General features: G+C 39.1%; 1 protein-coding gene across 1 annotated transcript; it reads right to left on the bottom strand.

Annotated features, from left to right (window-relative positions):
• Positions 1-5,454: 5,454 nt before the first annotated feature.
• On the bottom strand, positions 5,455-10,730 carry LOC130463314 (uncharacterized). Its single transcript, XM_056832409.1, has 5 exons — positions 10,301-10,730; positions 9,593-10,162; positions 7,687-9,419; positions 7,465-7,518; positions 5,455-5,571 (listed from the first exon to the last, which is right to left on the bottom strand). Exons 1-5 carry the CDS (start codon positions 10,728-10,730, stop codon positions 5,455-5,457), a joined length of 2,904 nt encoding a protein of 967 aa, XP_056688387.1.
• Between the last annotated feature and the right edge of the window lie 17,108 nt (positions 10,731-27,838).

Here is a 27,838-nt window from a genome sequence, read left to right as displayed (position 1 = left end):
TATAGCAGGAATACCATCTGGCCTTGGAGCTTTTAGTCCACCCATTTGGAAAACTGCCTCTCTAACCTCCAACTCTGTAAAAGGCTTATTTAGAATCTGAAGTTTCCATTCTGTTAGTCTGTAAGGAAGACTTCTTAATCTTTCAGGAATTTCCAATGTTTCTGTATCTTGAACACCAACTTGGAACAATTCTTTGAAATGTTGATTAATAACTTCCCTAATTTCATGCTGATCAGAAATCCAGTTACCATTTTTATCTTGAATGAACTTGATTTCATTTCGTACCTTCCTTGATTTTGCACTTCTAAAGAAAAAAGAAGTGTTTGAATCTCCAAGTGCCAACCACTTGCCTTTTGCTCTTTGTTTCCAATATGCCAATTTGATCATAGCCTCTTGAAAACATTCCTTTTTTAAACTATTGGCATCCTCAACATCTTCTAGCTTTTCAAGTCCTTGCTGATTGCTTAAAAATTTCCTTACAATATCATCCCAAATAATATTATTTTTTAATTTATATTCTCTACACCATCCTGCTAATGCATATTTCATCTGTTGAAATTTTCTAGAGCACGAATAAATAGGAGATCCTTGAATATTCATACCCCAACCTTTTTTTATCATGTCCCTAACTTGTTGGAAGTCCAAACACCACCCCTCTATTTTATAATTTCTATGCTTTTTCCCCATAGTCGGAGTAGTAACTAATATAATAGGTGCATGATCCGAAACTAGTATTGGCAGGTTTAAAATATTTGCTTCTGGGTATATATTTCTCCATTCTTCTGTCGAGTATCCTCAATCTAATTTTTCAAATATGCAATCTGCTTCTTCTCTATTATTGCACCAAGTGAATCTAGCACCATGTGAAGGAATTTCCAATAAACCCCAATTATTTCTCCATAACATAAAACCATTCTTCCCTGGAATATAAGAATTATCCCCCATTTTTTGTGAGTAAAATTCAATTTGATTAAAATCACCCATAAGCATTACTTTACCACTAGAACTAGTAATACATTCCCCTATCTCCTCCCATATTTTTTATCTACATTCAACATAAGGTGACCCGTAGACCAAAATCAAGTCCCATTCATTAAGTCCACCATTAAATACATCTGCCACTTTACATTGAAGATAATTAGTGGACTTTCTAATGACATTTAGCTTCATAAAAGGTTGCCAAAATAAAGCTAGGCCTCCTGCATAGTCAGAGGATTCTACTACTTCATACTTAGCAAAATTAATACGATTAGCTACCCTACTTATTACATTACTATTCGCTTTTTTTTCCATTAGAAATATGATATTAGGAGAAAATTGCCGGACTGACCATACTAAAAACGGAACTGTGGGATTCTCCGGCGAGTTCAAACCCCTACAGTTCCATGACATAAGCTTCATTGTTGCCTCTGAGGTTGTTTAGGCCCAACCTCAAAGCCATCCAAAGACTGAGAAGCAGACACAACACCCTCCTACTTTTACTGCTCGAACTATTCTTCATATAGTCTAACACAAAATTACCTTCATGACAAGCACGCACAAATTCATCCATCACTTTTGCATACTCAGGTCCAATTGGCTCAATAAATGCATTACCTCTGTGCCTTTTCAGAATATGATCATTGGGAAGGGACTTGGTCGAGATGACTTCCACCTTTCTCTTTCTTGGTTTCTTTCCTGGCTTTTGCCTGACATTTTATGGTTCACAAATTGGCTGCCTTGCTTGGTTTTCTGCCTTGACCTTCCAGTCTGTGGGATCAAGTACTCCTCCTGGAAAGAAATTGTGTAGCTTCTTCTCTGCACCCTTCTTCCTTCCTCTGCGCTCTTTTTTAACAGATTCCCTTTGACCTTGCTCTTCTTCCTCACTTAGACTTGCCTCATGACTCTGCTCCATCACTATCTTTTCTTTGATCTTCGAGTTATCAAGCATGGTGTTCAAAACTTCAATACTTTGAATCTGTTCTTCCACCAGAGCTTTGAATATGGATAAATTTTCAAACTCACTATGGGGAACACTACTACATGGTGAGTGATAAGAACTAGATGATCCTGTTTGCAGAGAGGAATGTGAACCTGGGTACATTAAGTGACAATTGGGAGAACCAATGTTATTAAGAGCTTCCCACATTTGAGTCCAAGAGTCCGACCTATCGGCCACCAACGAATCCTCTGAAACATACCCATAGTATCCAAATTCAGCATCAGAATTAGGTAAGTTAGCTGGGTTTTCTGGGATTGGGCCTCGACCACTGTTGTTACTTGAATCAGCAAAAGGAGCTGGAATGGGTTGGGCCCAAACATTAGCTTCTTGATTCACTTCCTAGTTATTTGGGCCTGAATCACTCATTTGCATTGAACCTTGGGATTGAACTAGACCTCCCCATGGCATTTCTCTCACTCTTGATGGAGGAGTGTTTGAAGATGAACTGGATTTTTTAAGTGAGTTTGGAGAGTTTACAGGAGAGGTGTTAAAAACATGTTATGGGTAGGTGGGCTTTTATTGTGGGTTGGATGGTTTAAATGAGATAATTGAGGAATCGGAGAATTAATTCTTGGCCCAATAACAGAGGAAGAGGACCGAGTAAGAAAGGTAAAATGCGTTCTTCGTTGCATAATTACTCCGTATTAGTTATCCTACGATGATATAATGTATGAAGTATGTAAATAGGGGCAAATGTGTAAAACTTTAGAGTGCATGTTTTTTTTAATAAAAAGGTTGCTAAATAATTGTTCAACACAGTTGTTATGTAACTTTTTTCTAACTGACAAAAAAAACCTTGCTACACTAGATTGAATGAGTGAATGGGATTAAGGGGCTGTTTAGTTCGCAAGGGGTAAACGGAATGAAATCAAGAATGGGATAGAAGGAGAATGAAAATAATTCCCTTTGATGTAAAAAGTTGTTTGGGAGACTTTTATTCATTTTCCATTCATCTTCCCTCTCACCACTCTTTCTGTCGCCGATCGCCGCCCGCCTCCACCTCCCCTCCGACGCCGCCCTCTCCGTCTCCGTCTCCCCTCTGTCGCCGCCCCTCCCTCTCCTTCTCCCTCTGTCTCCGCCCTCCCCCGCCCCTCCATCTCCCTCACCCCTCTGCCGCCGCCCCTCTCCCTCACCCCTCTGTCGCTGCCTCTCCCCTCCCGTCGCCCCTCCCTCTCCCCTCTGTCGCATGCCACCTTAAAAGCGTGGTCGGAGCGGTGGCTGAGTAGACATGGCTGAGCAGGCGTGGTCGGAGGTTAGATCTAAGCAAGCTGTCAGCGTGACTGAGCAGGCGTGGATGGTGTCGCCGTGGCTGAGCAGGAGTCGATGGTGGTCGCCGTGGTTGAGCAAGCTGATCGGTGACCCAGAAGATGGCCGAATCTTGGTGGTTGCGTGGTCGGAGGTTAGATCTAGGGTTAGAGGAGAGAGAGAGAAGAGGTGGGAGAAGTTAAGAGGGGAAAGGGAATGGGAAAGTCTAGGGGAGGGGGGGTGGGGGTGGGGAATGAGTGTAGAAGGTTTTAGGATAAACTCAAAAATGAAAAAGCGTAAAGGGAATGATAAAGAAGCCTAACAAATAACAACAAAGGGAATGATTGCAGCCCATTCTCTTTACCTTTGATTATTACCCCCAACCAAACGCCCCCTAATTAGTTGGACGTTGCTATAAACTACTTAAGAGAATGCAATGGATGTGAACTAGTTTAATTGGTAATTAAAGTTTTAAGTGGGTGGTATCCATGACTTGAAATCTAATCTAATCTACACCATTTCTTGCCTTAACCTCTGTGGCTCTCTATATATATACCAAAAAAAGAACAAAGTACGACAATGCAAAGTACATAAAGAGAAAATAATTTATTTGTTATTTTTTCAATTTCCAAAGGATTCGCGATTGACTTTACACACGTCATACAATAATTATTGTATAACGTGTGTTGATGCTATAAGGGAACAAGCAATAACACCTTATCTTGTAAGGGGACTAAGGTGCCCAAGGGTACTGCCGTTAGGGACATCTGACCTATTTATGTGGAGGCCTCGCTCGTGAACGAGTAATTCCTTAAGAAACTACCAATTTGAACTCAATTAGTGTTGATAAATGCGAAATGAAAGGCTTAATATTAACGACAAACAAAGTTAGTAAATATCGTTTATGGATACATAATAAAACTAGACAAACATTAAATCACGAGGAATGTTACCTCCATGGTTGAATGCTTGGAAGGACACACTGGCAGTGATAACCCTCAGTTCTTCAATACATGGAGGATACTACGAACTAGGCTATGTTATTGCTAGACTATTAAGCGTTGGGAAAACTATGCGCTAAGACTAATTAAAAAGCTAAAGAAATCTAATAAATTTAGAAACGTACTGGTGTGTTGTTGATGTGCTTCTTCCGCCGTTTTGATTCCTATTTATACTCCTGATATGTTGCGGTTGTGATTAGGGGTGTGCAAAAATATCTGATCCGCTTATCCGATCCAAAAATCCGATGATCCGATCCGGTTTTATACAAAATATCCGAAAAAAAATTTGGATTTCCGAATCGGATTCGGATCAACTTTTTTTCATTTCGGATATCCGAAATATCCAAAATATTTCAAAAATTAAAAGAAAAAAATAGAAAAAAAAATCCGAATATCTGTTCCAAATTTTCGGATATCCGATGCGATTTCAAGTTTTCGGAAATTTCAGATCAGATATCTGAAATAATTAATGTAAAACGTGAATAAATTTTAATTTTTTTTGAGTTCAGATCATTTCGGATGTTCGGATATCCATCCGAAATATCCGATTCGAAATTTTTGGATATCCAAAATTTCAAATCGGATCGGATCCGATATCCGAAATTAACACCCCTAGTTGTGATGCAGTTGAGGAGAAGTAGGAGTTACTTCCCTTAAATGCCTTAGTGGGGAGGAATAACTAGGAATTTTTGCAATCTGTGGCCACGCCAACCTTTATTTCCATTGAGCTGGTCCTTACATTTAATGTGACTGAGGATGGTGCTGAGTTTCGGCTGTCTGGGATTTCACTCCTTTAGGCTTCACTAGTTCTTGGGCTGACCTTTCTTTTTCTTAATGGGGCCTCGTATATTGGGCCTGGCTATATAACTGGGTCCAAATGTCGTTTGGGGTCCATTTATAAGTCACATACCCTTTCTAAGTGCACGTTTTAAATGTGTATAAAAAATGCCCCCTAATTTGATAAGGAACATCATGTACTTATCCAAAATTACTTGATCGAAGAAGTAACTTTGTTAAGATGACTATTTGTCTAATATGGCTGGTTGACTCCCATACTTAACTTCTAAGAATAATAGTGCTTGGTTTTCCAATCTTGATTTGGTTGATTTTATACTTACCAAAGACGGATCAACCGACTCTGGCTTTTTGGCCATCTCCTCACCAACTCCCTTGCCTTTATCTCTTGTGGGGAGTTTGTATGATCGAATTTGAGAAGAGTAGGGGAACTCAAATCCCATGTTCCAGATAATGTTGGCTGGAGAGATAATTCATCAGATTACGACCCTTCAATCCCCATGGGGTCTCCGGTGGGAATAATGGTTGGTCTGTTAAGTTATGAACAACCTAATTGACATGCGAAAAAATCATAATTGCCAGAATGCAAGTTAATTCACATACCCCGTTTGAAGTCGTTGCCAGCCGGAAAGCGTACCGGCAGTTTGAGTCGCTTACTTTATTTAGTTCATTTTTTGGTTTAAGATTGATTTATATATTATAAACAATTGAAAAAAAAATAGATTTTCCAATCTAGTAGAAAAAAGGCCAAGTGTTGGTGATTATGCCCCCATCACTTGGAGGTGAAGCACTTGATAATATTTGAAGTGCTTGGGGTTTAAGAAACGCCAAGCACTTGACTTGTGAAGTGCTTGGGGGGTTATGGGAAACACCAAGCACTTGATATTAACAATTTTTTTTTAAAAAAAAAAAATCTGCTAGCACCGTACTATCAAGTGCTTGGGGTATGTTTTTAAATATTTTTTTTTTTGTAAATTTTGCCAGGCCCGTACCACTATAGAACAATATACTGTAGCTAGAAGCCTGTACCTACACCAAGCAACCTCATTCAACCATAATGTATGTACTATACACTAATAGACATGCCCCTTGATCATCCATACACCATTCAATAACACAAGTGTAAAAAAAATTCAAAAAAAATTGTATATAAATTGATTAATGGAAAAAGGTAGATAGCTTCTATATTAAAAGATTCATTACAATGCTAAAATTGTGATCAATCAAAGACATTCATTAGTAATACATCGTGTCAACTTGTCTCAAACACATTTTATCTCATTAATTGTTGAGGAACGCTCTCTTGGTTTGTTCATGAATACCTATAATCAAAGCCATGAATATTGTAAAATATAATATAAACAATATTTTAAAACAATAAATGAGTATATGATATATTTTGGCTACAATGGTTGTTTTCGCTCCCAACTCACAACTAATGAGGCCTAAATATGTATTCTAAACCCTTTACATGTTTAATATGCTTAGTTTTATGTTTATAAGACACATTCTCAGGTACTCCGGTTAAGTTATGCACATTTAAGACTGTTTTGATTGTTATATGTCATATTTTGACTAAAATAGCCGTTTTCACTCCCAACTCTCAACTAATGAACCAAAATAGGCATTCTCAACCTGTTACATGTTTAATATACTTAGTTTTATGTTTCTAAGACTCATTCTCATCTACTTTGCTCAAGTTATGCACATTTAAGGCTCGTTTGATCGTTATATTATTTTGACTATAATGGCCGTTTTCGCTCCCAACTCTGAACTAATGAACCAATTAAAACCCTTTAATGTTTAATGTACTTAGTTTTAGGTTTTTAAAACTTATTCTCACCTACTTTGGTCAAGTTATGCACATTTAAGGCTCGTTTGATTGTTAGATGCCATATTTTGACTAAAAACATCATTTTCGCTCCCAACTCTCAACTAATGAACTTAAATAGGTATTCTAAATCCTTTACATGTTTAATATACTTATTTTTATGTTTATAAGACTTATTCTCACCTACTTTTGTCAAGTTATGCAAATTTAAGGCTCGTTTGATCGTTATGTCATCTTTTGAATATAATGGTCGCTTTCGCTCGCAAATCTCAACTAATGAACGTAAGTAGGTATTCTAAACCATTAACATGTTTAATATAATTATTTTGATGTTTCTAAAGGTCATTATCACCTACTTTGTTCAAGTTATGTACATTTAAGCCTCGTTTGATCATTATATGTAATACTTTGACTATAATGGCAGTTGTCGCTCCCATCTCTCAACTAATGAACCAAAATAGGTATTCTAAACCTTTTGCATGTTTAATATATTTATCTTTCTAAGACTCATTCTAAGCTACTTTGGTCAATTTTTTTTTTGGCAAATAAGGATTTTATTACCAAAAAGGAGGATAATTACACCAGCACATTAAAACAACACACACACACACCATCCTGGAAGGGGAAAACAGCCACCAACAAGGTGGATAACCCTCTACCACTACCTAGGCAAGAGACAAAACATCAAGCATTGCCTTATTACACCTACAAGCTACATGAAACAGAATTCTAGCAACAACTACAACACAACTATCAAGCCTATTGCTAAATTTTTTTGCATTTCTTTGAAGCCAAATGTGGTAGACTGTCTAAGTGAAAGCTGCACACAGTACCTTGGCTTCTGGGCTACTACTTCTACTCTTCTTTATAATCCACTGCAGTTCCTCAGGAAACATGCCTGTCTGTCTACTAACACCAATCTTTGTTTTCACTGCACTCCATATTTCAGCAGACACAGGGCACTGAAAAAACAAATGTTGCATATTCTCATTATCTTGTTGGCACACGCTACACACTGCATCCACATTAATATGCCAATGAATTAGCCTATCCTTGGTTAGCAATCTGTTTTGCACTGTAAGCCAAAGTAAGAAGATACTCTTTGGGCTGGCAAAATTGTTGCAAATGAGTCTCCTCCAATCCATCTTTGGACCATTCTGTTTCAGGTGTTTATACATTTTCTGGATCTTATACTTCCCAGCTGAAAGGAACTGAGTACACCCACCAGTGGCAGCAAATACATCTCTCCCACTCCAAATCTTCCTAAGGGACCAGGTCAACCCATTGGGAATAGACATGGTCCAGAAATCTTTGTTTTTAACATAGTACATATGCACCCATTTGATCCAAAGCCTATCTTGCTTCTGAGATAATGCCCAACAGTGCTTCAAAACTGCAGCCTTGTTCCAAATGGTAAGATCCCTCAAGTTCCACCCACCACTGCTTTTTGGAAAACACAGTTGTTCCCAGGCAACATGAGCTTTTTTGGACCCTAAGCCACCACCTGTCCATAGAAAGGTCCTGCAGATAGCATGGATTTCTCTCATGACTTTCTTAGGCATCACAAAAATCTGACACCAGTAAAGCTGCATGCCATAGAGCACTGTTTTGACAAGCTGTAGCCTGCCAACATAGGAGAGTAACTTAGAGGACCAACTCCTAACCCTTGCAACAGTTTTATCCACTAGAGGCCTACAATCACTATATTTCAATTTCCTAGTGGTCAAAGGCACACCTAAATATCTGAAGGGGAAAGAACCCTTCAGCATACCAAGGCCACTTCTAATGGAGATTTCATCATCATCAGACACTCCCCCCATGTACACATTACTCTTGTCCAGATTAGCAGCAAGACTAGAGGCAGAAGAGAACATGGTGAAAGCCTTAAACAGCACATGAACTGAAATCTTGTCAGCCTTGGAGAACATTAAGAGATCATCTGCAAACATCATGTGTGTTATACCCAACTTTTTACATCTAGGGTGGAATTTGAAGCAGTTTTGTTGGGCAATACTCTGCAGGCATCTAGAAAGGTACTCCATACCAATGGTAAACAGAAAAGGGGACATGGGGTCTCCTTGCCTAAGCCCCTTCTTTGCAGGAATAGGTTCAGTAGGATACCCATTAAGAAAGATATAGTAAGAAACAGTAGATAAACACTCCATGATCCAATCCACAAATCTAGCAGGGAACCCTAGTTCATGTAACATGACTTTTAGGAAAGGCCACTCAAGTGAGTCATAAGCTTTCCTGAGGTCAATTTTGATCATACACCTTGGTGAGATGTATTTTCTGGTGTAACCCTTAATAAGCTCAGAAGCTAGTAAGATATTGTCAGCAATCGATCTATCGGGAATGAAACCAGCTTGAGCATCACACACCACATCCCCTATGACCCCCTGTAATCTGGAAGTGATCACTTTGGAAATAAGTTTGTAGATCACAGAGCAGCAAGCAATAGGTCTGTAATCTTTCACACTAGTAGGATTCTGAATTTTAAGGATCAAGGTGACCACTGTATTGTTGACTTGTTTGAGCAATTTACTAGTCTCAAAGAACTCCAACACTGCTGCATAGACCCCTCTTTAATAGAAGGCCAAGCTTGCTGGAAGAAGAAACTATTTAGACCATCAAGGCCAGGAGCCTTGTGTATGTCAATTCCTTTGAGAGCTAAGTCAATTTCCTGCTTGGAAACAGGTCTAATCAAATTTTAAGTTGCCTCATTTGTAAGTTGAGTACCCTGTCTTACCACACTAAGGTCCACCCCTTGAAGGGACACAGCAGCAGTGCCAATCAAGTCTTTGTAAAAAGACCTAATATTCTCCTTAATGTCAGATGCAGTGGTGAGCTTGTTGCCATTGCTGTCATACAACATGTCAATAGTATTAGTAGAATACCTCTCTTTCAGTGCAGTGAAGAAGAATTTTGTGTTAGAATCCCCCAGTTTGAGCCACTGTATCCTTGACTTCTGTCTGTAACCACTCTCTTGAACATCAAGGAATTTCTTCAGAGATTCCATTGTACCCCTTTCTTTTTCTTGCAGGTTCACATCAGTAGGGCAACTAGATAGTTGAGTTTGGATACTATCCAGTTCCCCCCTAATAAGCTCTAATCTCTCCTCCAGCTTTGCAAAATCTCTTCTATGAATAGTCTTAAGACCATGCTTGATATGCTTGAGCTTTTCCCACAGTTGGAACATTGGTTTCCCTCTCACAGGAACACTCCACCCTTTTTTAACAACTTCCTGAAACTCTGCATGCTCAGCCATGTAGTTGAAGAACTTGAAAGGCCTTCCACCCTGTTTAACATCTAGATGGCAGTGAATTATCAAAGGAGAGTGACCAGACACTCCAGGGTTAAGGTATTCCACTAGAGAGTTGGAGAAAGTACTATGCTAGGCTGCATTGCAAAGGCATCTATCAATTCTAGAGGAGATTCTACTATCACCATCCCCTTTGTTGCTCCAGGAGAAGAAGTTGCCACTAGCTTTCATTTCTCCCAGATCAGTTGTGTCTAGAAGAGAAGCAAAATCTGCAGTTTCAGCAATAGCAACTGGATTCCCATTAATTCTGTCACCAGCATACAGAACAACATTGAAGTCACCCACCACACACCAAGGAGATGTGATGGAGTGGGCCAACAAAGAGAGATCATGCCACAGGTGCTTCCTGGTATCAACTGTGTGTAAACCATACACCACAGTAAGGAAGAAAGCAGCCTTGCCATTCTTCAGTTGAACCCAACAGTGTATCAATTGTTCAGTTTTCTGGATAATTTGAATAGTAATATCTGCATGGTGCCAAGCAAGCCAGATCCTACCCCTTGGTGAAAACAGATAGTTATCATCCCAGGTCCAGGTTGGCCCAAACTTTCCCATAATTTTTTTGCTTTTATTACTTTTTACCCTTGTTTCTAGTAAAGCAACTATACTAACTTTATTATTGGCTAACACCTTCCTTACTTCCCCCCCTACTGAGGTCATTTAGACCCCTCACATTCCAGCTACAAATCATGGAACTGGGTATGGGGAACCACCTCCACCTGCCTCCCCACCTCTTCTAACTCCATCATTTTCAAAAGAAGCATTAACCTGTGTCAGCCCTTCAGGAATAGACACCAAAGGTGTACCCATAGGTGATTTGCTTAGTCTCCTCCTGGTGACCACCCTCCACCCATCATCTTCAGCTGGTGGATTTGGGATCACATTGGTCTCCTGTTGAGGCTTGGATTGCACCTCAGTGGTGGTGGTGTCCTTCACAGTACCCTTCATTACCCATTTCTTCTTGGGAATGTGCACTGCAGGCTGAAACCTAGCAGTTGGCATCCCCTTAGAACAGTCATGGCCTACATTCTTGCATTTCTTGCAGCATGGAGGGATCCAATCATAGATCACCTTTTGAACAATAGTGTTTCCACTTAGATCCTGAACTAAAACTGACCTAGGGAGAGCTTTAGTCACATCAACCTCAACTAGAATTCTAGCAAAGGAGATCCTGAGTTGTTTTGAGGTGTATTCATCAGCATATAAGGGCACTCCAACTAAACTACCAATTCTACTCAATGAGTCAGTTCCCCAACAATTCTGTGGCAGATTAGTTAATTTGATCCATAGAGGAACAACACGAAGAATCTCATCATGAAAATTGAAGGTTGCAGACCATGGTTTAACAATCATGGGTTTGCCATAGAAAGAGTGTGGTCCAGCAAATAAGACAGAATTCCTATCAGCTACAAAGGCAAACTTGAGCACAAAGAAACCTTCATCATGAAGGAAAACCTGTGGTTTAGCCACTTGACCCCATTCTTTAACCACATATCTCAAAACAGATCCAATAGTAGGCAATTCCCCCACCACATACATAACCAGTGAAGTTTTCCAAACATCAGACATTTTGTCAAGTTCATCTTTGTCCAGATAAGCAACATTATCACCATTAACAACAGTGGGAGCAATAAAATTGAGAGTGTTACCTTTAGCATTAAGCTGTCCCCCTGAGAACAACTGAGCCCATGAACCCCCTGTTGCAATCGATTGCTCTGTTTCTCGAAGAGGCGGGATTGGAGCAAAAGGACCATTAGGGGAGGAGTTCAATAGAATATCATTGATGCTAGTCATGATGGTCTGTAATCGTTCATGTGAGGCGTTAGCATCCTGTTCTCCGGCCAACACATTCGCCATTAGCTCCACCATTGAAGGCGGTTTCAGGGTTGAAGGATTCAAGTTAGGCACAGGGCATCTAACCGACTGGTGGTATTGTTTAATAACATCCAGGAGTTCTTGCGACGGTGGACCAGAACTCGGGTGAGGCGGCGGCACCATCCTCGGAGTTTCATTTGTCGGCATAACAGAGTTCGAGTTGGGTATAAGATTTCATCGTTGATTCTGGTTCATTGGTCGAGTTGGTGGGGTAGGAGACCTAGTAGAAGCATCCCCATGATAACCCCCATCATCGTGCTTCCGATTCTTCTTCTTTCTGGCCATGGCAAAAAACGGGGTGTAGGTTAAGAAGTTCACCTTATCCTGCGGATCACACCATTGGTGGAGTTGCCTCACAACTTGAAAATGCACAACTGGTTTACTTTGGTCAAATTATTCACATTTGAAGCTCGTTTCATCGTTATATGCCATATTTTAACTAAAAAGCCGTTTTTGCTCCCTACTCTGAACTAATGAACCTACATAGGTATTCTAAACCCTTTACATGTTGAATATACTTATTATTACGTATCAGAGACTCTCTCTTACCTTCTTTGGTTAAGTAATGCACAGGAACAAGTTATTTTTAAGCATCGTTTGAGAAAATAGATAATCAAGAAAAGACAAACATAACCTGTCATGATTAGTGAATCATGTTATAAAGTACCTACCACATAACTGAATCCCCTTATTCAACAAACTAGTTTTAACCCCGTGCGATGCACGGATCTTTGGTGTTATTTGGTTATTGTTAATCATCGATTTTACTTCATTATTGTGACAAAAGCTAACAGTGAATAGAAAAATATTACGTATATGCAACAATGGTATATACGCCTTAAAGTCTCCTGTAACATAACAATAAACATTTCTGAGTGTAGACACCTAATTTGTTTCTCTCCTTTAGGATGATGACGATACCATTATCCTTATTAGGCGGTTGGAGCAACTCCGTGCGGAAATCCCAATTGCTAAGAACATGTCCAAAATCCAAGAGCCAAAATCCAATCCCCGAGGCCGTTCCCATTCCGGAACTCGGTACAAAATACAAATTCTAAAAATCAATTTCAAAATCCAAGAACAATCTCACCCAATGGACTATCCCATTGGTTTTACAATGCCTTTTCCAGTCGGAATGACACTAAGCAATCCAAATTCGGGCGCCGACCCACAAAACCGAGTGAGCCGGGCCTCGTCCCGTAAAACCGAATTCAAAAACCCGGAAACGACTAGTTTTTAGTCGCAAACTTCCTTAATCATCAAGAAAACACTACGTGCCAACTTCGTACAATTCGTACGAAGGTACACCAATACAAGCCAAAACAAGGACGGCATCTTTCGTCCTTTTTGGCAGCTTCTGCGCCACGTCAGCAGTGCTGGACGCTGGCGTAAGCTGGCCTTTAGCAGCAGCTTCTCCTATTTAAACCCCTAATTCTGAGCATTATGGGGAGTTAAAATCAAAACACAACGTCGTAATACAAAAATTACCACTCTAATCAAAAATACAAAAATCCTCCAAAATCACATACAATTTTCAAGTTCTAAGCAATTAGGAGCTCTAAAAGGAATTCTTGTCTAAACCTAACTAGGTAATTCCGAATCCCACCCCTAATAAATCATGTTTATTTGATTTTCTATTTCAAAAATGATTAGTAAGTTGGCATTTTTAATCCTAAAAGTGTCACTTACAATAATCATACATTTCTTACGTACAAAATCCAAACTTTATGTGATACAAAAATACAAACTTTCTAGATTCAATGATGTTCAAAGTTGTTTGTAATCACTTCTTTGAACTAGAATCACCTTCAAAACATGGAGTAATCAAAGATGATGCTTTCTAATGTTTAGACGTTTAATCTTTGAGATTCAAGACTCCATTTTTCAAATTTCAAGTTTAAGTTTCAAGATCCGATAATGTTTAGGGTTGTTTGCAATCACTTCCTTAAACTAGGATCATTTCGAAATAAGAGCTCATCAAAGATCAAGCCTTTTCAACATTAAAAGGTCCAATCTTTGAGATTCAAGACTCTTAAATTCAATATTTCAAGTTCAAGTTCAATATTTCAAGTCCAAGTTCAATATTTCAAAGTTCAACATTTCAAGTTCAATATTTCAAGTCCAACATTAAACTTTTCAAAGTTCAAGTTCTATGTTCAAAATCTAAGACACTTTAGGTCGAGAAACTTGACCTAAAGTAGAGATTTTTGCTTTGAATCCGTGTCGGGCGCACTTATTTTTAAGGAGTCCCTTGGCGTTCGGATCTCATTTGCTAAAATTCAAGTTCCACACCGCACTTTCAATTATGCAAGTTCAATACCGCACTTTCAATTATGCAACTTCAATTCCGCACTTTCAATTATGCAATTTCAATTCCGCACTTTCAATTACGCAATTTCAATTCCGCAACTTTACTTGCCTACGTCCTAGTCCATTTCTAGGTGGTCTTGTACTTTACTAATTCCGCACCTATTTTGCATTGTGATGCTGCTTTACCTGCTTATTACTTTCATCACCTAACATGCTAAATACAACTAGATAAAAGGTTATGCCACGCTTAACAAAGATAATTTCTTGGACAAACCGATCTTAGGTTCCCTTAAATTAAACTTTAAAGCAAAGTGACCACAATACAAACTAGAAATTCGATTTGTTCTAAATTCAAACCCATATAGTCTAAACTAGGGTATTTTCGAAAATATTGTGCCACGCATTTGAATCATTTTTAAAGCTCGCGGAATAAGCATCTCGTTCCCTTGCCCGGATCTCACCCATCCGTTCCTAAGATTCAATGCCTTATCCTAATTGAGTCATCTTTTCGGTCTTTCCAAACGAGACCCTAAATAATGTTTGGTGGCGACTCCTTCAAAGTACAAAGATACGAAAGGTTTCTAAAACAACCACCCCAGTAGGGGAAAAAGGCAAAGTACGAGAAAATAAACCCCCTACAATTCTAGCGACTCCACTGGGGAGTTCCAAATTTCAACTTTGAAAATACGAGCACACTTTGAGCAGCAAGCCACCGATCTACTTAAGTTCTGGATGCCAGCTCTGGCGCCAGGCACAGGCCCCTGCGGCAAAAGCCACTACCGGCATCCAGCACAGTGGCTGGTTTCCCATGTTGCTCAAGTTTTCAAGTAGGAGTCAGTCTGTTTTTAAATTTTGAAGGATGTTCCCAAACCTTGAGAATGAATGTCGAAAAACGAGCTTTTCAAATACAATATTCAAATGCGATTTTCAATTTTCAATTTCTAGGCATTTCATGCATATTTCAAAAACCATATTTGTGCAAAACGAATTTCTACCTTGCCCAAACGGATGTGTTCTACATTCGGGCTAGCCCCGGGGGCAACAAAATGGTGACTCTCCATACGGTTCCCGACCAAAGTGTGTGACCATTTCCGCGCCTACCGAAACTTGGCATTTGCTTGACATTCCCGACGTCAAGTATGGAGGTCTTCTGCCGATACACACGTCCCTTAGGTGGATGTGCAAGTTGTTGCCGGATCCGCCTCTTAGTCGACTACCTTTTGACACCCAAAGCCGACCACTTGCATCATACAAAACTTAGACCGACCATAGGTTGAGAACTTTGCATGTCGCATTCATATTCATGTTAGTGTGACAACGTGCTACATGTGCATTGTGTGGGCGTCTTTGCACGCGTGAATGGCTAACCTCGAGTTCTAACTTTGTTAAAAAATCATTAGCCCCCAACTAGGAAACCAACCCCCTAGGAGCATCATTCAAGCCTCATGCATCTAAAATCGTCGATTTAAGTTCTTTTAGGGGTGCCACTACATTTGATTCAAAACCCTCAAACACGCCTCACGCACAAATGCCAAATTCAAATTCAATTCAACGGCGTCATAATGCCGGATTTTCCAATCCAAATTTTAAGTTTCAAAATCAAGTTCAATCCAACGACGTCATAATGCCGGATTTTCCAATCCAAATTTCGAGTTTCAAATTCCAAGTCCAATCCAACGGCGTCATAATGCCGGATTTTCCAATCCAAATTTCGAGTTTCAAATTCCAAGTCTAATCCAACGACGTCATAATGCCGGATTTTCTAGTTTCAAATTCAAATTCCAATCCAACGGCGTCATAATGCCGGATTTTCTAGTCCAAATTTCAAGTTTCAAATTCCCAAATCCAATCCAACGACGTCATAATGCCGGATTTTCTAGTCCAAATTCCCAAATTCAATCCAACGACATCATAATGCCGGATTTTCTAGTCTCAATTCCAAGTTTCAAATTCAAGTCCAATGGCGTCATGCCGGATTTTCTAGTTCAAGCATTCAAATCTTCAAATTCCATCTTTCGAATCTCAAATTCAAGTTGCCAATTCCAATCTCAAACCTCAAGTTCAAAATGTCCAAACTCATGCCGGCGTAATGCCAACTTTTCAACTCAATCTTTCAAACTTCAAGACCAAATTCCTAAGTTCAATCTTTCAAACTTCAAGTCCTATACTCAAAATTTCAAGTTCCAAATCCATGCCGGCATAATGCTGACTTTTCCATTCCATATTTCAAACCTCAAGTTCGAAGTACTAAGTTCAATTTTCCAAATCTCAAGTCCCCTATTCAAAACTTTTCAATTCCAAAATCCATGATAGCGTAGTGTCGGATTTTCCTCATTCAATCTCAAATTCAAGATTCCATGATCAAATATTTCAAAATTCCAAGTCCACAACGGCATGATGCCGGACTTTCAAAATTCCAAATTCAATGTCTCAAATCCATGGCGGCGTAATGCCGGGATTTTCAAAACTCAAAGCCTCATACCCTATACAAAAATGCGTCTTTTCCATTTCAAAGTTCAAACTCCAAGTCAAATTCAAATTTCAAATTCATCTTCAAGCTACAAAAAATCCTTGCCTTCCATTACTCCCAAATACAAAATTCGAAAATACTTCCAATGGGTCGAAAATCCCTTGAAATAATACAAGTCCAATTTCCAAATTTCAAACGGGTTGAAACTCCCCAGAAATAATACAAATTCTATTTCCATATTCTATTCAAGGGTTGAAATTCCCCTAAAATACTCCAAACTCAACAGGTTGAAATGCCCTTAAAATACTTTGAAATTCAACGGGTTGAAACTCCCCTAAAATACTCCAAACTCTACTTCGGGTTGAAATTCCCTTGAAATATTCCAAAATCCAATGGGTTGAAATCCCCCTAAAATATTGACGGGTTGAAATTCCCTTGAAATAATACAAAATCCAATGGGTTGAAATCCCCCTAAAATATTGACGGGTTGAAATTCCCTTGAAATAATACAAAATCCAATTCCCTTTCAAATTCCAATGGGTTGAAATCCCCCTACAATAGTCCAAATTCCAATGGGTCGAAATCCTCTTTTTTTTCGATATTTCAAGTTGTGGTACAAGGAGAAAACCTCCACAAAATAATGGATCTCCTCTCAAATATTTTCAACGGGTCGTAAATCCGGAATACAAATACAAAATCCAAAATCCCGAATCTTCCGAGTGGCACTTAGAGTCAAGTATAGGTCTCATTCATTGCATGCATATCATATCATGTGTCGGGAAGTCCAAGTTCTAAAATCATGTCATGTGTCAATTGTCTATGTCTTAAATGGTCATGAGTCGTGTCCTCTCCATTTGTTCAAGTCCTAAGTGCGCGTCAATGTGTCTAGGCTTCAAGAAACGCTTTGGCTTCGGCAACAAAGGGAAAGGTTAGGTCAAGCTCCACTAGTCCTTGCATCTCCGTCAATTTCAAGCAACAGTGGCAACAATTGAGCAGCTCCATGAACTCATGGAGGCCGTGGCCAAAATCACTACCATGTTAGAAGAGGTCGATACCCGCTTAGGAGCAGTCGAAAATGAGCATTCCAAGGCAAACATAACAAGGAAAATTGAGGGCATGGTGAAAAAGATCGCCAACAATGAGCACTACTTTGATACCTCAACCAATGCTGAATTCAAGGGAAAGGTGAGCTTGCCTGAAGAGTTCTCCGCCAATGACATTCCCAAGTTCAAGTCAAGTGACAATCCCATGTACCATCTTCGAAACTATCAAGCTATGATGACCATCAAAGGAGTCGATCCGGAACTCTTTCCCATCATCTTTCCCATGTCACTAGAGCCAGTCTGCCAAAGGTGGTTCTACTCTCTCAAAGACCAAGACACCAATACTTGGGAAGGTGTCGCTCGAGCATTCATGAGCCAGTACAAGCCTAACATTGAACTTCAAACCACTCTACGTGAGTTGGAAGTGCTCAGACAGAGAAGAAGCTTGCTTCCCAAATGGTATCAAGGCCTTCAGAGAAGAAGCTGGTCAAAACATTCATCGTAAGTCTCCTTCCAAAGTACAAGAATCATATGGTCTACCTGGGCCTCGACACTTTCAAAGCGGCCTACAACATTGGGGTCGATATCGAAGATGACCAAGACAATGAGGTCGGGGCTGACACCGAAGAGGACTCGTTCTATGATGATCAACTCAGTGATGATTCTACAAGCGAGCCAGAGGAAATTGAGACTGATGGTTCCTACAATGATGATGACTAAAAAGCCGCAAGCGCGCAAACTCGAATCTAGCTCAGGATTCTATGTCTTTTTCTATGTTTTTCTAAGCTTACCCCACAAGTCTAGCATTAAGGACCTCCATGTATGCATTTTCAATTTCCATTCAATAACATGAGCATTTACTACCTAAATCGATCGTCTTTACAAAAAAAGCATGTGTTCAAAAGATCTTACAAAAGGGCTCGAAATTTTGCAATTGATTCAAGGCACCGGAACGCCAATGATCTACGGAAAGCCCAACACTCCAAAAGCACCTTTCAAATTCAAATCGGAAATTCACTCCCTCTTTTCAAAATCAACCATACAAAAATCCTTACAAGATATCCTCACAAAACAACCTTACAAAAAAGTCATTCTATTCAACCTTCCTTACTCTATCCTTGGGATGAGGAGAAGAATTACAACATCAAGTTCAAGAATCCAGAATTCAATGTTTAAAAGTGCCGAAGTAGAAGAAGCACGCATACAAGATTCAAAATTGCCAAAAATCGAAGAGGCAAGCATACAAGATTCAAGATTGCCGAAAACGGAAGAGGCAAGCATTCAAGATTCAATTTTCAACAATCAAGTTTCAAAGTTCAAAGTTCAAGGATCAAAGTTCCAGAACCTGACATGGCAATATCCAAGATCAAAGCATCAAAATCAAACCTGGGGAGAGAACCTAAACCTCTATCCCATCCATCTTTCAAAACCTAGTCTGGTAACAACCCTCTAAAGCTGAATTGAGGTGTCCAATCAAAGGTGTCGGAATCAATTGCAAAATTTCCAAAACCAAAAGCTACGTACGGCCTGATTCCACCATGGATACGTAGGAAACCTCTCTCGGGGCCCGACCACTTCAATTTCAAAGCCCATTTTTCAAAATTCAAAATTCAATTTCAAAATTCAAAGATCAAAAAAAAATTCAAGAACAGATAAGTCGCACATGAGGAAAGAACATGATGATTGTGCGCCGCATATGAAGAAAGAACATGATGATTATGCGAAAGACTACCATTCAAAGGTTTCCCAATGCTCATCCCTTAACCATTAGAGCTAGACTGGGGGCTTGAACCCGCATCATGACCTACCCAGTCTCGTGAGCCAATCCATCATGGCTCACCTTTTCAAAATTCAATTTTCCTAACTAAATTTCAAAACCTTTTGCATCCAACCTTAGTATCATCAATTGCATTATACATTTCACACACTTCACAGCTACGTCCATATGACCGCCCTTCATCTAGGACCCTTACATGGAATCCTAAGTTCGAAATCGAGTAAGCGCGTATCAATTCAAGATCCAAGGTCTCATTCAGTCATATCTTGCTGGGGGCTTCTGTCACACCCAATGGCGTCAGACGAGCACTATTTGTCCAAGCACATCAAGCATCATTCAAAGCAAAGCAAATTCAGAGAATTCAAAGCGTCAAAACCGCATGAGTCAAAGATTTCCAAGTTCAAGTGGCAACTCAGCGCAACCTTGCCTTATTGTGTCAAAGCGACTATGTATTGGGTTTTTACTCTCATCAAATATCTTGGTCTTAGATACATTAGCGCACACATTCAATGTTCAATCTTCAAAGTTTTTCAAACTCTTCCAATTTTCGAGTCTAAGTCATTCAAAGGGCATTTCAAAAATCATGCATGAGTCAAGTTCAAGTCCTAGATCGGCGTCGTAAGTCGAGTCAGCATGTGCATGAGCAAAAGTTGAATATACTTTGACTTGCGCTTTTTCAAACAAAAAAACCTCAGTCAAAGTGGGGGCTTATAGTGGGTATGTACACCCGAAAAAATGGCCAATTTTTTTGCAAAATTTTGCATGCATACATGTAGCTACAAATTTCAAAAGCACACACAACGCGTAAAAAATTTAAATCATACAAAATCCAAACTTCAAACCATACAAAATCCAAAAATTCCAAACTTTACAAAACTCAAATACAAACCATACCAAATAAAAATCCAAGTACAAAAGCCTAAAAACCTTCAGGCAAAGCTATGATCTCGCTACCTTGCAGGATTAGAAGAAGTAAAAGGCTATTCAGAGCCGCTCACAATACAAAGAGGCTATTCAGAGCCCATTCAAGTACAAAAAGGCTATTCAAAGCCTTTTCAAATGAAAAAGGCTGTTCAGAGCCTCTTCAAGTACAAAAGGCTATTCAGAGCTTATGTTCAAGAGGCTACGCGGAGCCTACCTCAAAGATTGACTATCCAGAGTCAATTCAATCTATGCTAATCCTAAGCCTAGTTCGAAATCAAGAACACCAGCATCCCCAACAGAAGGGTGACACATGTACAAAGCCGGCTAGCATAGTCGATTCAATCTAGACTATCCCTAGCCCGTACAAAAGTCAAAATTCTAAAAATCCCCAGTGGCGGTACAAATTCAGCCATGGACCTCTACTTCAACATACAAATTCTACGCCAACGCCTAGGCTATCCATGCCGAAGCAGGTTTACGAGTTCTACACCAACGCCTAGGCTATCCATGCTGAAGCAGGTATACAAGTTCTACACCAACACCTAGGCTATCCATGCCGAAGCAGGTATACAAGTTCTACACCAACGCCTAGGCTATCCATGCCGAATCAGGCATCTACAATTCCATAGTACAAAATTCAAGCGGACCCAAGCTCCGAGAAAGTCGAAGAATTTCAAGATTTAAAGAGTCAATAAAAAGCTCTTCTCCCCAGTGAAGCACATCCCCAACGGATCAATTCCGGGTATTTAAAATTCAAAATTCAAGATTCAAATTTTCGATGCCAAGCTCCGTCTTAAACCAAAGGCGGAAGTGCAGTACAAGTACAAGGTAGAGTCGCCATAACCAAGCGGAGGTAGACTCTATCCTTTTTTCTAACGCCTGTTTTGTGCAGGTACCAGCGTACAAAGAATGGTCTTGATTGCAGAACATCTTGACCGTTCTCCGTCCCGAGTCGAAAACTTAGACTTGCGCTTTCCTAACCGAACGCTCAATTAAAGTTGGGGCTTTTGTAGACACCTAATTTGTGTCTCCCCTTTGGAATGATGAAGATACCGTTATCCTTATTAGGCGGTTGGAGCAACTCCGTGCGGAAATCATAATTGCTAAGAACATGTCCAAAATCCAAGAGCCAAATTCCAATCCCGAGGCCGTTCCCATTCCGAAACTCGGTTCAAAATACAAATTCCAAAAATAAATTTCAAAATCCAAGTACAATCTCACCCAATGGACTATCCCATTGGTTTTAAAATTCCTTTTCCAGTCGAAATGACACTAAGCAATCCAAATTCGGGCGCCGACCCACAAAACCGAGCGAGCCGGGCCTCATCCCGGAAAACTGAATTAAAAAACCCGGAAACGGCTAGATTTTAGTCGCAAACTTCCTTAATCATCAAGAAAACACTACGTGCCAACTTCGTACAATTCGTACGAAGGTACACCGATACAAGCCAAAACAAGGACGACATCTTTCGTCCTTTTTGGCAGCTTCTGCACCACGCCAGCAGCGCCTGGCGCTGGCAGCTGCGCTGGACGCTGGCGTGAGCCGGCGTTTGACAGCAGCTTCTCCTATTTAAACCTCTAATCCTAAGCATTATGGGGAGGCAAAATCAAAACACAACGTCGTAATACAAAAATTACCACTCAAATCAAAAATACAAAAATCTTCCAAAATCACATACAATTTTCAAGTTCTAAGCAATTGGGAGCTCTAAAAGGAATTTTTGCCTAAACCTAACTAGGTAATTCTGAATCCCACCCCTAATCAATCATGTTTTTTAGATTTTCTATTTCAAAAATAATTAGTAAGTTGGCATTTTAAATCCTAAAAGTGTCACTTACAACAATCATACATTTCTTAGAAAATCCAAACTTTATGTGATACAAAAATACAAACTTTCAAGATTCAATGATGCACAAAGTTGTTTTTAATCACTTATTTGAACTAGAATCACCTTCAAAACATGGAGTAATCAAAGATGATGCCTTTCTAATGTTTAGAGGTTTAATCTTTGAGATTCCAGACTCCATTTTTCAAATTTCAAGTTCAAGTTTCAAGATCCGATAATGTTTAGGGTTGTTTGCAATCACTTCCTTAAACTAGGATCATTTCAAAATAAGAGCTCATCAAAGATCAAGCCTTTTCAACATTAAAAGGTCCAATCTTTGAGGTTCAAGACTCTTAAATTCAATATTTCAAGTTCAAGTTCAATATTTCAAGTCCAAGTTCAATATTTCAAAGTTCAACATTTCAAGTTCAATAATTCAAGTCCAACATTTCAAAATTCAAACTTTTTAAAGTTCAAGTTCTATGTTCAAAATCTAAGACACTTTAGGTCGAGTAACTTGACCTAAAGTAGAGATTTTTTCTTTGAATCCGTGTCGGGCGCACTTATTTTTAAGGAGTCGCTTGGCGTTCGGATCTCATGTGCTAAAATTCAAGTTCAATACCGCACTTTCAATTATGCAAGTTCAATACCGCACTGTCAATTATACAACTTCAATTCCGCACTTTCAATTATGCAATTTTAATTACGCAATTTCGATTCCGCAACTTTACTTGCCTAGTCCTTCTAGGAAATGTGGTTCTACCTCCTAGTCCATTTCTAGGTGGTCTTGTACTTTACTAATTCTGCACCTATTTTGCATTGTGATGCTTCTTTACCTGCTTATTGCTTTCATCACCTAACATACTAAATACAACAAGATACAAGGTTACGCCACGCTTAACAAAGATAATTTCTTGGACAAACCGATCTTAGGTTCCCTTAAATTAAACGTTAAAGCAAAGTGACCACAATACAAACTAGAAATTCGATTTTTTCTAAATTCAAACCCACATAGTCTAAACTAGGGTATTTTCGAAAATGTTGTGCCACGCATTTGAATCAATTTTAAAGCTCGCGGAATAAACATCTCGTTCCCTTGCCCGGATCTCACCCATCCGTTTCTAAGATTCAATGCCTTATCCTAATAGAGTCATCTTTTCGGTCTTTCCAAACGAGACCCTAAATAATGTTTGGTGGCGACTCCTTCAAAGTACAAAGATACGAAAGGTTTCTAAAACAACCGCCCCCGTAGGGGAAAAAGGCAAAGTACGAGAAAATAAACTGATTGAGAATTAGAAAGAATTAATCAAATTTGAAAATATATTCCCTTTACAATAAACCAATCTCTAAAGACAAACAAACCAATCAATGAGGATTAAATCCGAAAATTAACACATCATCAATGAAACATTAATGTAGCAATTATTGAACAAAGAAACAAATACGTAGTAGATGATATGTAATCCTTATATGAACAATAACAATTGATAACTTTGAAATAAAATGAAATTGAGAATACCTGCTATAAAAGAAAATTGAAGTGCCCCTGTTACAAATTAACCGCAAATCAATTAAGATTCCACAAATTGTCCACACAACAAAAATTGAATTTGAACTAAATTCAAATCCGAAATTCCAGCAAAAGAAAATGCAGTAAAATTCATAGAAACCTACTTATATTTGGGCTTACACTTATCACACAGTTCCATGTGAAACAATATACAAATAATCTCAGGTTCATTTGATTTGCTCATTCACATACACCAAGAAAAACAGAAGTAGAATTGAGAAAAAGGTAAATTTCAAAAGAGGGAAGACAAATTTCAAAACACGGGAGGCAAATTGAATTGGGGTAGGGAGGAGAAATTAAGAAAGGGAATTGAAAAGAAAAAGACACTAATAAGTTCATTGGGTGTAGAGCTGAATAAAATGAAGCGTCATATTAGAGAATGTGTACAATGAAATAGGAAGGGAGGGACGAAGAGACGCGACTCAAACTGGTTAGTTCGTACTTCTATTTCATAAGCAGGAAAACAAAAGATATATACACAAACAGTAAAAAAAGCAAGATGTCTTAAAATAGTGACACGTGTCTTTCCAAATCCCCTTATTAAATAGTTGTATAGATATAATCATAAGGTAAGATGTACTTATCATCAAAAAGGTTCGCATAAGAATGAAAATTTTAAGATAGTCATGATAAAAATGACCATGGTAGTGGAATTAATATGGACCACATAAATTTGATTTCCTTTTATCTTTTTTTATTTTCTTTTATCTTTATTTTTTTTATCCAAAAATCATTTAATTGATTTTTGGGAAATATGAAAAATCAATATATTTATTTTTGTGAAAATCAATAAATAATTTCCAAAAATAATTAGGAATATAATTAACTTTTGAGTTTTGTTAATTTATGGGTTAAGTTCATTTCTCTCTCCTCTCCCTCTCCTCTTCCGGCGCCGGAAAACTCACCGGCAAAACCAAATCGAAGCGCGTTGTCACCATCTCCTGCCCCCGACATCCACTCCCCTTCTCAACTCTCTCAGTACACCATTCCATGATTTCCATCATCTTCAACCTCTGCTCATACTCCCGAAAATAAAATAGGAAAAAATAAAATTGAATGGCGATGGTTGTCAACGAGAGCTGCCATGTTTTCGAACGCAGATTAATTAGATGATAAGGAGAAATGGTTGTCGAATTTCGGTTAAGAATTATTAAAAAAATGGTTTCTCAAATTTTCAAACCAGTGTTGCAAATTTATGTTTTAGATCTAGAAATTTTGTTGACAGTGTACTTTATAATGTTGTTTGGTTGAATTGAAAGTTACACATTGACAGTTTGGGTGCATGTAAGCTATTGGGGGTACGAGGAAAAAGATGTTGAAAATTGTGTTTTGGGTTTGAAGGAAGAAGACGATGAACAATAGTTGAATTTAGAATTAATTCCTGGCCGTGGCAATTACCAAACTTGAGTGACAAACCCTGATTATAGTACTATCTATGAATATTTGTGTGTTAGGTTATGATTCATATGACAAAACATAAATCATGCGGAAAAACCATAAAGGCAGGAAAGCATATTATTTACACATAATCATTTAGCATAGTTTAGACGCATACACTTTGTTGCGTGCCCTCCCTAGCTGCGCCCGAACCGAACAAGAACAAGTCTTTAGGACTCCAAGTGTCGTCCCTCCGTAGATAGTCCACAGTACGTCCGGATCCGCCTCAAGATTGACCAACTAAAATCGCCCTTAAGGTGCTAGGATTTTCGGCTAGGTTAGTGCAAGTGTATGGCTGAATTTTCTTTCAAAAATTACCCTTTGAATACTTCAATTGTGTCTATAAATTATGACCCTAGGCTCTTATTTATAGAGGTATGGAAAGGGAATTGGAATCCTACTAGGATACGAATTAATTAAACTAGAATCCTATAAGAACTCTAATTAATTAATTTATCCTTTTAGGATTAGGAATTTAATCATATACCAAATCCTAATAGCTTTAGGAATCGTGCATGAACACAAACACACACACGCACGGCAGCCCACGAGGGGCGCCTATGCGCGCGCGCGCTCAGCCCACGCCACGAGTCCCGCAACGCAGCCATGGCCTTGGCGCGCGCTGGGCCTGCCTTGCGGTGGGCCTGGGCGCTGCCTTGGCTTGGCGTGTGGCGCGCGTTTGGCTTGCTGGGCGATGGCCCGGCTTTGTGCTGGGCCTTCGTCCGGCAGGCCTCGTCCGATGCTTATTCGTACGATACGCTTCCGATTAAATTCCCGGTTTCGGAATTCATTTCCGATACGAACAATATTTAATATTTCCGATTCCGGAATTAATTTCCGTTTCGAACAAATATTTAATATTTCCGTTTCCGGAATTATTTTCCGATTCCGATAATATTTCCGATTCTGACAATATTTCCGTTTCCGGCAATATTTCCGATTCCGGCAATATTTCCATTTCCGTTAATATTTTCCGATACGTACCATGTTTCCGTTTCCGGCAACATCTACGACTTGGATAATATTTATATTTCCGATACGATCCATATTTCCGTTTCCGACTATATCATCGTTTCCGGAGTATTCATTTCTTGCTTGTGACGATCTCAGCTCCCACTGAAACCAAGATCCGTCGATTCCGAATATCCATAGATGGAGTATTTAATGCCATTAAATACTTGATCCGTTTACGTACTATTTGTGTGACCCTACGGGTTCAGTCAAGAGTAAGCTGTGGATTAATATCATTAATTCCACTTGAACTGGAGCGGCCTCTAGCTAGGCATTCAGCTCACTTGATCTCACTGAATTATTAACTTGTTAATTAATTAATACTGAACCTCATTTATTAGACTTAACATTGAATGCATACTTGGACCAAGGGCACTATTTCCTTCAGTCTCCCACTTGTCCTTAGGGACAAGTGTGCATTACCTAATTCCTTTGTCACTCGATGCTTGCTCTTGAACATAAGGTAAGAGTTGTCATCCTTATTATGTCCAGAGGTGTTTCTCGGTTTCAGAGTTCAACTGATCAAATAAACAGATAATCATAGCCTATGATTCATCCGAGCACGGCCATGCATTTTACAGTTTCTAGCTGATCTCCGAGTGGCCTTGTACAACTTTTAAGCATCTCATCCCGATTTATGGGAGGACAATCCAAATCTTGCGATCTTGAGATTAGACTTCGTTTGATAGGTGATTACCTGAGCGTTGCCTTTATAGCCTCCTTTTACGGTGCGACGGTTGGTCAACGTCAAAGCAACCAGTTCTCAAACAATTAATCTCAAACCACTCAGGTATTGAGGATTTAGTGTCTAATAATTTTAATGAAATTTACTTATGACAGATTTTCATCTCTTACAGTAAAGTTTCATAGGTCTGTCCGATACTAGTGTTCCCAAAGTAAGTATCTATGCAAATGATTATGACATTGCCATGTCCACATAGTTCAAGAAACAGAACTACTAGTCATCTTGCATTCTAGTCGTCTAACATTTTCTATGCGTCCAATTTTATAGAAAACTCCGACCAGGGACCATTTTCAACCTTTGACATTCAAGTTCACTTGATAGACATTTCTTAGTCACATGACTGGTCCTGACAGTCTATCTTAAATTTATCGTCAAATTGAAGGGACTCATCATTTAATAAACCACAAATTAAATGGAAAAATGAATTCTATTCATTTATTGTGAATGATTAACCAATAATGTTTTACAAAGAATTAAACTCTAAAACTTTAAAACATTAAATAAGGACATAAAAGCCATTCTCCAACATGCTTGATTCCCATAGCTGCAGTGTGCGAGTTGTGCTTCGCCTGCGGCAGAGGTTTAGTCAATGGATCTGATATGTTGTCATCAGTTCCAATCTTGCTTATCTCGACTTCTTTTCTTTCAACGAACTCTCGTAGAAGGTGAAATCTA

Source organism: Spinacia oleracea, chromosome 6 (genome assembly GCF_020520425.1).
Source record: "Spinacia oleracea cultivar Varoflay chromosome 6, BTI_SOV_V1, whole genome shotgun sequence".
NCBI lineage: Eukaryota > Viridiplantae > Streptophyta > Magnoliopsida > Caryophyllales > Amaranthaceae > Spinacia > Spinacia oleracea.
The sequence above is the reverse complement of the archived record's forward strand: the minus strand, read 5'-3'. Positions and strand labels throughout refer to the sequence as shown.